Raw genomic sequence first — 11,230 nt, 5'->3', positions numbered from 1 at the left:
ATTTTCTTTTACTCAACTAGCTTTTTCTCAAGAAAATCAGACATCAAAACATTTATAAACATCAGTAGTTTTGAAAACAGGTTTACTTTCAGTTTAGTTTGAATTACTACACTTAAAATAAACTGTAGCCTAGAATATTGGCTTAATCTATCACTAATTGACATTAAGAATGCGCATTAAACTTTATAACTATTAATATATTTAGAAAAATTAAGGCGACACATTTTGATAAGCAACTTAGTTTGAATTATTACATTTACACGAACATCAATTCACAATAAAAAATTGTTTAAAAAGGTATTAAATTAAACTTTACAACCATTAACACAGCAATAAGATAAGACAACATTTTGATAAGCAATTTTCTTGGATGTTTATTAGACAATCCAAAACATCATCCATACAGACTCAAGTCTAATTCTATAATAAAGAACTGTGGCATTCCAAATAAAATCAAATAAAGACGGGAACCTAAATGTGTCATACAGTTCCAACGGTGGGCAAACACTGAGGCACAAACCTTTGGTATCTGGTGAAAGGAGGTTACAACAGCACAACAGGAGTCTAGGCCACATCTAGAGTGAGTTTCTCCTTGTTATCCACATCCAAACCCTTCAAAACGCTCTTAAAGCTGTTTTAAGAGCACCGAACAGAGAACAGGAAGTTGACTGCTGGTTCGTTTGAATGGCAGCCCACTTATTAACCAATCAGAATCAGCAGCCAGTGCGGGGAGAAGACGAACAGAAATCGAATCTTAAATACTGAGATCATAGGAAATGGGAGAGATGGACACAACCTGCTAAAATCTCTATCATACCGTTTTAAGGCTCGACATACACCACGATGAACAGAACAGATCAGCTGAGAATTCTGGGATGCGATCTTGACCGTTCAAACTTGGCGCACAAAACAAAACAGAAAAAATACCCACTTTCTTCTTGCCGAAAAGCCATTTTGCTTTCCACTACTGTAAAGAGTCAAAAAAAAAAAAAAAAAAAAATTACAAGCATAAGGTCTTCAAAATCGTAAGACACAACAGTTACTACGCAAAGGACCCTGGGCCACAAAGATGTCATCAGTTCAGCCTTCTAACAGAGGGTAACATAAAATAGATAACTTTACAGTACATTAAGATTTACAATATATGGAAAGCGATATAATGGAATCTGTGAACAGGCATTTTTGCGAAATTTCAGCTAGAATTTTGCGAAGTTACTTTTCGGCTGACATTTTTCGCCTTTAGGAAACTCCAAACCTGAGCATTCGTGAAATATAATTAGACATAGATATATCGATACAAATAACAGTGAACAGATTATCTGCACCTTCCTTTTGTAAACAGTCACACAATTCTATTTTCATCCCTTTGATAAACGAAAAAACATTGTGAATCAAGCATGAAGTAAAGAACATACAAATATTCACTATATCACATTGCGTTTTTCCAACTAAAACTGGTTAAAATTGCCAGAGGCATTTTGCAATCTCTCTTTAGCAAGCTCTACGACTCTGAGGTTTTAATATCATAAATTCGCAAATGTTGTTTGCACGTTTGCAATAAAACGCTGTTACAACCTTCACTTTGTAGTTTTTTCTTTAAATTCAGTGATAAAACATGATAAAATCAAAGAGAGACTATAACATGTAACGGATGAGTGATTCTTGCATAAAATTAAGTCAAGAACGAAAATCGTACGTGTTTTTTTTTGAGGTTAAGTAATAACGTCCGTTTTTCCGCTAGTTTAGAAGTTGTGTGCATTTAATAGGGAATCAAGCATATTAAAAGTGTCTTCATAATCCATGTGTGGACCGTTATTTATTAAAGCAGCATTGGGCTCAGAACTCTGCCCCTCCCCCAGCCTCCTGTCAATCTTTGCCAACTGGGCGTGGCCTATAGGTTGATTGAGAGATACGGAGGCAGAGGAGGAGTGGCTCTTGGAAGATCGGTGAGATTTGGATGAATGGTGGTGGTGGTGGTGGTGGTGGCTACCGTGCGAGTGTGACGAGTCGTGTCTCGCTGTTTTGTGCGACGAATGTTCGCGATGTTTCTCGCGGCTCGAGCGAGGACTGTGACGGCTCTTACCACTACTGCTGCTACTTTCAGACGAAACTTTGATCTTCATTTTCAGCTCTTCTTGACTAGCCGAACCATTTTCCGACGAGGAAGGGTGGCGCCGTTTTAGCGACCCGCTCTTTAACGATCGCTCCGGTACCTGCTGTTGGGAATACTTCACCCTGATTGACGTAGACGGTTCGGATGATAAATGTCCGTGTTTTCGATGCTGGTCACTTTCCTCCTCTTCGTGTCTGCGTCTTTGCTCTAATTCGGCTGCATGTTTTTCGCGATATTTCTCTAGAGTGAGTTTCTGAGGGGCGAGAGTTGCCGAGGCTTGTCCGTGTTTGCTCACCTGCGCCCCCTGGAGCGCAAGAAATGCATCTGCGCTCTGGGAAATTGGTGCAGGAAAGCTGAAAGCAGAACTCTGCAGGTTCGACAGGCCGTTGAGTGACATCGATGACCCATCCAATGGGAAAGCGGTGGATGGTTCGGAATACATGCCCCCTCTGATGTCACACATTGTCTCCATCAATGAACTGTCCTGGCTCAGACTTGTTTGGAAGGAACCGTCTAAAGATTGGTTGTCGAGTTTTGGTTTCTTGGCAGCTTGATTGGCCTAAAATGAGAACAAATATAGACTTTAAAATTGGTCCATTACTTGACTGCTTGCTATTCAAAAGTTTCACAAAAATCTATAATGATTTTTTATTCATTTGTGTATGTGTTTTGATATTGTAAAGCGACCTTGAGTTTGCAGAAAGGCGCTACATAAAATAAACGTATTATTTTACATTTGGTGTAATTTTTCCAATACAAACAAAAGTATTTATACATACCCGCCAGTTTCTGATTCGTTTTAATCTGCTTGGTGTTTTTTCCAAGATCTGGAGAAACTCGTGAGTCAGATCTATAGAAACAGAGAACATACAGAACATTAATCAAGTGCAGCAATTACTTGACAAAAATGTAAATTTGAAATGCATCCCTTCGAGAAAGATAAATTTGCCTATCAAATAAAATGAGTAATTACACAAATTAAAAACAGTAAACAGTTAAAAAAAAAAAAAAAAAAAGTATTTTCCCTTTAATTATAAATAGTGCTGTCAAATGATTAATCACATCCAAAATAAAAGTTTTTGTTTACGAAATGTGTGTATACTGTGTATATTTATTATGTATATATAAATACAAACACATGCATGTATCTATTTAACAAAAATATGTTTATATATTACATATTTATATATAATATAAAATATACAAATATGAATATAAGTGTAAAAACGTAAATATTTTCTAAATATATACTGTATGTGTGTGTATTTATATACATAAATATACACAGTATACACACATTATGCAAACAAAAACGTTTATTTTGGATGCGATTAATCGTTTGACAGCACTAATTATAAACAATGTTAATTAAATAGATTTTTAATTTATTTTAATTTGAGTGATTTTTCAGTTTTTAGGTAACCATAATATAATAAAAAAATGTAAAAAGGTTAAGTTGTGTTTGACTGACCATCAAGCAGCTGCAGAGTCACAGCTCGGTCTACATATTCCCACCAATGTTTCCCATCTGAAGAGACAGGAATCTCCCAATTGGACCACTTGCAGGCCAGGTGAATACAGACACATGCCACCACTGTGGGTTTGTGCTGCAGGCAGAAGGTAGTCAAGTGCAGACTGCGAGAGACACAACAACACAGAAAACACAGAGAAAACACTCCATTATAAAACAGAAGACATGAGAAACGCTTTCCTAAGAATCTAACTTCATAATCCTAAATTCATTTCCATTCTTCTTAGTTCATCAGAATTATCATGATTATGTCAAAGCTGATCATCCAGTCAGGTGTGTGTTTGCAAGAACGTTCTTTGTCTGGTCAGCTGTAAAACAAAATTGTATGCAATTCAATCAAAGATTCAATCAATAAAATACAAATCAACTCAATTAACATTTAAAGCGTGGCATCAGTGTAAGCAACACCAATGCCGGGTTTCTGAATCCCTATCGAAATTGCTCTCTCAGCAAGTAGGCATTAACAGCAACTCAACTTCCTGCTGCGTTAATGACCATGCCGGCTCAAAGTCATCTTACTGGCTTGAAATGAACTTTTAGTCACTAAATCGGTGACAACAGAAGATGAGACTTCAATGCAATCAATTAGAATCGAGTTGTTTTAGGCTCGCTAATGAGACGCCACCTGAGTGGTTAAAGATTCAGGTTGCTAACACAAAGGTTGCGGTTTGGATTTCAAAAAGGGAGCTGAAGTACTAATAGTGTGCCAGAGGTACCCAGGAGTGCAATGGGGGATTGTCCCTGAATTAATTGGCTAAGGATAAAAAGCATAGGAATAATTAGAATACTGGAGAAAATAGTTATAAAATGAAGTAAATATTAATGGCACTTAAAGAAATAGCTCAGCCAAAAATGTAAATTTCCTGAAAATGTACTCCCTCTCAGGCATGGATCGTGGAAGCGGGGGTGCCGCCCGGGCATAGGCCTGAGTAACTTTTGAGGTCTGGTACAAATTATGACATACAAAAATACATAGGCTACAGGCTCATATGGATTACTCATTAAAAGATCGCGATCTCGATGCAAACACACTCAATCTTATTGCTATGTCGATGAGACCATGTCTATTAAACTATTGAAATCACATCGGAATATTTAAACCTGCTTTCGCGCAGCCGCTGATCCAGAGAGAGCAGCACTCATTATAAACTTCATGTTTGAAATAGCTTTACAAACAGTCTACACAGTAGGCTACATTTATGTGCTGCAAACATTAAATAATAATGAAAGCATTGGGATAAAAGTTTATAGTCTGGATATAGACTCGTTCAAAATGAGAAACTGACTTTTGGAACTGATGTTACGCTTCAAATGATTGTAAGGGGCGGCGCTAGGGAGGGGCTAGCAGGTGCTCCAGCCCCCCTAAAAATACCATAGTTTAAGCCAAGTAGGCTAGGCCAGCCCTCGACTATGGATTTTTCTAGTAAGCTAGTTGAACGTTTATATTAAATAGATTAATATAATAACCTACTAAACCATCTTTTAATAAGCATTTAGGCGTATTATAGCCTACATTTCGCGCTCAAGCATGCGCATAAAGCTTGCTGCAAAGCAACGGCAAAAGTAATAATTATGAATGCATCGGGGGAAAAAAAGACATTTTAATTATTTATTACTAAACTAGTGCTTTCTCAGTTAGTGTCGGCTGTAAACGCCGGTGCTGACTCTCCATCTCCACAGTAGGCTAATGGACGTGCACATTTTCATACGGACTACATAATTAGAGAAGAAAAACGATTTTTTTATTTGAATTAGTTCGTAGTAGACATTTCAAGCTTTCTATAGACTTGTTTCAGGTTAGTTTATGTCTGTGAGCCGGTTCATTGTTGCGACGCGCTCCATCCACAGAGACTGCATGAGACGACAGAAAGCACATTCAAAAATTTTAAGTTCTTTCCGCAGGAAAAATTTTTTTTAAAAAGATTGCGCGGGCGCCCCCATGTCATAAATGAAGCGCGATAATAGGCCTACTACACTCCTCATAAATACTTGAAATGCACCTACAGCGATTTTATTAATATAATAATAATAACAACAACAACCTGTTTTGGTCATATTTACTATTGCCCAGCTCCCCCTGTCATTGATCTAGCATCCCCTGAGCACCTGGCGCCGCCCCGATTATAAATGTTACTTTATGCCAGAAAGTAGCGAACAGTGACTGTTAAAATGCATCTGATGTCTAATTCATTCAATCAAGAGATTCGTTCAAAAACTAAACAAGTTCATATATTTCAAATAATTTTTACATATTTTTATTTTAATTGGCTCATTTATAACATTTTACACTCATTTAAATAAAACATTTTGTAAAAAACCTAAGTGAATTAGCCTACATATTATTTTGTATTTGTCTAATGTTTTGCTTCTGAATCTTGGGAGAACCGTGATCTCTATTCTAAAAATTATCCAGAGTCTTAATAAATAGGCTAATATCTGGCATCTAATATGTTTCTAGTATTAAAATGTAGACTAGGATGTAAAAGGTACAATCTTACACACTTTATTTAGTACAATAACAAGGATTTGGTACATTTATAATGCATTATAATGCCACTTCTAATCCATCGTGCCAGTGTGCAAAGTCCTCCCCCCCTTCTTTTGGTACGTTCCGCGATCCATGCTCTCAGGCTATCCAAGATGTGTGTTTGTTTCTTCATCAAAAGACATTTGGAGAAATTTAGCATAACATCACTTGCTCACCAATTGATCCTCTGCAGTGAATGGGTGCCGTCAGAATGAGTCGGAATAAACTCCAGTCGATTAATATGGTGAAGCAAAAAGGACCATTTTCACTTGTAAACTGTGCTTGATCTGTGCATATTTCTCTCCTGATTCAGACAAAATTACTTTTCCACTGGAGAAAGCAATATTATGGACTCATATTACAGTTGGAAGCAACAGTATAAGGTTAAAACGCCTTAATGATAGATAGGGATGGGCGATATCTTATCGTTTGCGATATACCGGTAAAAATTCTCCCCATGATAAGAATTAGGCTTCCCGCTATTGTTGACATATTTCTGTGTGCGACCGTATGGAGTGACGGGCAGACGCTAAATGAGAAGCTCGAGCTCCTTTTACAATCCAGAACTGGTTTGGTTAGGGCTGTACAGTGCACAAAAAAATCGGTCTGAATAAATGTAGTGCAGTAGCACGTGTGCGATAGTTTTGCAAACCTCGTCCAACAAAGATATCATTTATTGACATGCTTTTTCTCCAAATTAACTTAACAGTTGAGTTTTTGAAATACTTTTTTTTTTGTGACCAGACGTGGTTTCATATTACAGAATGATTACTGTATTATATACAGTGATAAAGGCCATGTCAATTAGCATTGCATTATAAATATACTTTCCTTATAAAAATACCCAAGATTGAAGAACAGATAAACTATATATTTTGTGCAATCGTATGTTTATTGTCTTCAAGTTTCATCAGTTAAAATTTCTCTATCTCAGTTGTGCGTTTTATTCAGCGATAACTGGATACCTTCATGGAGCTTCATCAGTAGTATTACTTCTGCTATGGATATGTGGAGTTTCTGCACAAGGGCGCCCTCCAGCTTCCAGTATGAATTAAACAGTCATTGCATTACATGTGTACTCTGTAATGCTCACAACACCCTATTAGGGGTAAAAATAGGAAAGATACTACTTTTCTCTAAAGAAGCAGGATTTTCTGAATTATCGTCAGTGATATTGTATTCGCAATAAATACCAGAAATATTGTGATATATTTTTAAGCCCATTTCGCCCATCCCTAATGATAGATTTGTTTCTTTTAAAAACACAGCTTTTCACTTCACTAGATGTTAATCGATGGACTGGATTTGTGTTGATTATTTGTGGATTCTGATGTTTTTATCAGCTGTTTGGACTCTCATTCTGACGGCACCCATTCACTGCAGAGGATCCATTGAGCATGTGATGTAATGCTAAATTTCTACAAATCTGTTTCAATGAACAAACCCATTTACATCTTGGATGGCCTGAGGGTGAGAACATTTTCAGAAAATTCATTTTTGGTGAGCTATCCCTTTAAAACCAACAAAACATTAGTTGTCAAACCACAAAATAAATATCAATAATGTATCATTAAACAAAAAAAAGTATATAAAAATGTATTAAGAAATACTAATTAATGTCAAGGGTATGACAGCAAAAAACACTTTGAAAAAAAAAAAAAGTATCCTAAATATATCCTAATTTTTTTTTTTTTTTACTTTTACTTTAAATGACATTAACAATAATAATTGAAAAAATTGATAAAAATCAAAATTTAGACCAAAAAGAAACATGAAAAAGAAAGCACTCTCTGGTACTTACCGTGACGATCTCTAAGTTTACACCTTTGAACTCTGAGCTGATATTCAGGCTACCAATTGAGTTATTGACCTATGCACTCTCAATCAAGATATCTCTATTAGCACCTCTACACTCCAGGCTGTGTATTCAACCTTCTGCGCCAACAGCAAGCCCTCTGTACATTACACCGCACTGCGCCGGGCTGGGCAGCAAAACACCCTGCCCAGGCGCGAGGGCGCTGGACACAGGAAGGAGAACCCTGCCTAATAGGAAGTCATAGGGTGCCATGGCAGTGCAACAAATAGGGGTCAGGGTAACAACCTGTTGGTAGCCATGAAATAGGAGGTCTGGGCCAAGTCCTTGCTCGCTGAGGGGAGAAATAGAGAAAGAGAGACAATGTTGGATTAAAATTCAATTCATTTTGACAATTTTTTTCCCCAATAAAAAGGTATCAGGTTACCCAAAAAAATTGGAAGTGCAATATTATAACAGTAAAAACAGTAATATTGTGAAATATTACAAATTTAAATAACATTCCCACTTTAATATTTTAAAATGTAATTTATTCCAAAGCTGAATTTTCAGCATCATTACTCCAGTCTTCAGTGTCACACGATCCTTCAGAAATCATTCTAATATGCTGATTCGCTGCTCAAGAAACATTTCTGATCATGATCGATGTTGAAAACAGTTGTGAGCCAGGAAAAAAAAAAAAATAAAGAGAGTGAAAGAGATGAAGAAAGACTAAGAACAAAAGTTGGAAGCATCTACCTCGCACTAGCTGGGAACATCTCACCACATCTGTGTGTGGATGATCTATTGTTATCTCAAACCCTGAAACAAAATCACCGGTTAGACAGGACTCATGTGTTCACGGCTTTCATAAAGCACAGATTTATTAGCAGATCCTGTAACTTACCAAGTGTCTGCAGCACTATGGTCTCCAACAGCACCAGCTCTTGAGCCTGCTGGAGGTACGCCTGTGGATCAACCCAATCACAGCTGCTCATTAAAGGGGTCCGGTCCAAAGAGTTCTGATGATAGCCAATCAATTTACTTTTATTTTGTTTATAATGTATAATATATTACAGAGATAGTTCACCCAAAAAAGAAAATTCTGTCATTAATCAGCCACCCTCATGTCATTCCAAACCCGTAAGACCTTCATTCATCTTCAGAACACAAATTAATGAAGCTACGAGAACACTTGTTGTGCGCAAAGAAAGCAGAGGAATGCACACGCATGCATTGTGGTACTGTCGTGAACGTGTCAAAGTTTATTTTTACACCGAAGCTTATTTTTGCTTTCTTTGTATACAAAAGGTATTCTTGTAGCTTCATAAAACCACTGATGACACAAGGACTATTTTAATGATGTCCTTACGACCTTTCTGGGCCTTGAACGTGGTAGTTGCGTTGCTGTCTATGCAGGGTCGGAAAGCTCTCGGATTTCATCAAAAATATCTTAATTTGTGTTCTGAAGATGAACGAAGGTCTTGCGAGTTTAGAACAACATGAGGGTGAATAATGACTGAATCTTCATTTTTGGGTGAACTATCCCTTTAAACCTTGAGGGTAGTATAGTTTTTGTTGTTGTTGTTTTTTTAAGAGAGAGCGCAAATTCAAAGAGCCCCATTTACTTTCATTATAAATTCTACTAACCTCATTGTGCATGACTCTTCAGAAAAAGGGGACAAAAATATTTTCATAAACGGTCAACGTAATAAAATTATTAATAATGCAACAATTTTTTAATTAAAACGGTTTATTATTTTATGTTACACCTATTAAGCATTGTGGGTATTATTTTAGCTTTGTATTTTTTAATAAATCATGTTTTAAACATTTAATCGCATTTTTCACATATTACAATCAAAAAGAACCCCGTTAACATTCATTATAAATGCTCCTACACTTACTCTGCTTGACTGCTCACAAAAACAGAGGAAATATGTTTATATTCATGATATATCAATATTATAAAACATTTTTTTGTTCTTAAAAACAACGAAAAATCAAAGTTAAGCCCCATTTGCTTTCCTTGAGAATTAAAAAAATAAATAAATTGTTTTTAAAATCTATCAAAAAATTGTTCAGGCCATCTGAACTGAAAATGATCCAATAAATCGCAAAACAATAAAATAAAATCCAGTCCTACAAAATATTCAGCTTCACTGAAAAATGACATGCACACTGAAGCCCCTGCAAATGTCACTTAATCTTGTCCTTATGTAAATTTACATAAAGAAAACATCAACTCTATGGTACAAACATCTGTTTATACATTTACCTGACTGATTCCCAGTCTGTGTGCCATAACTGTCAAAGCATCTATCCATCTTTCAAAAATGGCTCACCATGGCAACAAGTAAAGCAGAGAGAGAAACTACATTACCCATAAGCCCCCACACTCACATTGCTCTTGGTGTCCAGCGGTGGGTCTTGAGGGTTCAGGCAAGCATGTGCTACTTTAATAACGTGTTCAAGTTTCCTTGGTTGCTCCTCCACTTTCGCGGCCAGAAAGAGTGTGGTGGGAGAAATGATCTGATCGAAGACAGAAAATAATTATCATACCTCTCAAAATAACACAAAAATCTATAAACAACAGGGTTATGTATGGTTCTAGTTCTGCCAATTAAAACAGAGTGAAATCCTAAAAGATCTTGAGCATTAGTGGGTCAACAAACACATACAAATGAAACAAATACGAACATTTTGAACAATCAAATCACAACCAAATAATTTAAAAACGCATACTCACGTTTCTATGGAACTTCATAAAGGAATTAAGCATGTAAAACCGGTGCATATAGACGATTGCTGTGTTAATCGTGAGCTGGGATCTGCACAGTTTCATCAAGGAACAAAAACACTGCAAAAGAAGCTATTATATGCCATATAATCCAAAAATATAATACTCATAAACCATAATCTTAGAAGCTATCACTCAAAATCATATCAAAACAGCTCATAGTCTCAAATCACACTAATATAGACATTGCACTGAATAATAAACTATAATAAAAGAGAAAAATCATAAAATGACATTTATAGACGATAACAACATACAACAGACACATCTTGTGTTTAGCCATTATCTTACACCAGTCACGTCTAAATCTCACTTAAACGCTTTATAAATACACCAAAACCCTATTATTATAATTAAAACGATATTACATTAGGCCAAAACCATAATAGGATAGATTTAATCCTGAAATGTTATTTATATCAAACATTAAGTCACTGAATCACACTCCTGTCATTCACACGCCTCAA

At 36.3% G+C, this 11,230-nt stretch overlaps 1 protein-coding gene across 2 annotated transcripts in view; it reads right to left on the bottom strand.

Moving 5' to 3' along the window:
• Window positions 1–345: 345 nt before the first annotated feature.
• The window catches only part of ccnt2b (cyclin T2b), an 11,355-nt gene continuing 470 nt past the window's right edge, over window positions 346–11,230 (bottom strand). Inside the window, exons 2-9 of one of the 2 annotated variants that reach the window (XM_058760952.1) lie at window positions 10,713–10,794; window positions 10,367–10,495; window positions 8,871–8,985; window positions 8,723–8,785; window positions 8,273–8,318; window positions 3,585–3,748; window positions 2,893–2,963; window positions 346–2,672 (exon numbers count right to left, since the gene is read on the bottom strand). In XM_058760952.1, coding sequence (XP_058616935.1) covers window positions 1,743–2,672; window positions 2,893–2,963; window positions 3,585–3,748; window positions 8,273–8,318; window positions 8,723–8,785; window positions 8,871–8,985; window positions 10,367–10,495; window positions 10,713–10,794 — 1,600 coding nt within the window. In that variant the 3' untranslated portion in view covers window positions 346–1,742. The remainder of the gene's footprint in view (window positions 2,673–2,892; window positions 2,964–3,584; window positions 3,749–8,272; window positions 8,319–8,722; window positions 8,786–8,870; window positions 8,986–10,366; window positions 10,496–10,712; window positions 10,795–11,230) is intronic. The other variant, XM_058760953.1, reaches the window with a different exon arrangement.

Source organism: Onychostoma macrolepis, chromosome 22 (assembly GCF_012432095.1).
Source record: "Onychostoma macrolepis isolate SWU-2019 chromosome 22, ASM1243209v1, whole genome shotgun sequence".
Lineage (NCBI taxonomy): Eukaryota > Metazoa > Chordata > Actinopteri > Cypriniformes > Cyprinidae > Onychostoma > Onychostoma macrolepis.
The sequence above is the reverse complement of the archived record's forward strand: the minus strand, read 5'-3'. Positions and strand labels throughout refer to the sequence as shown.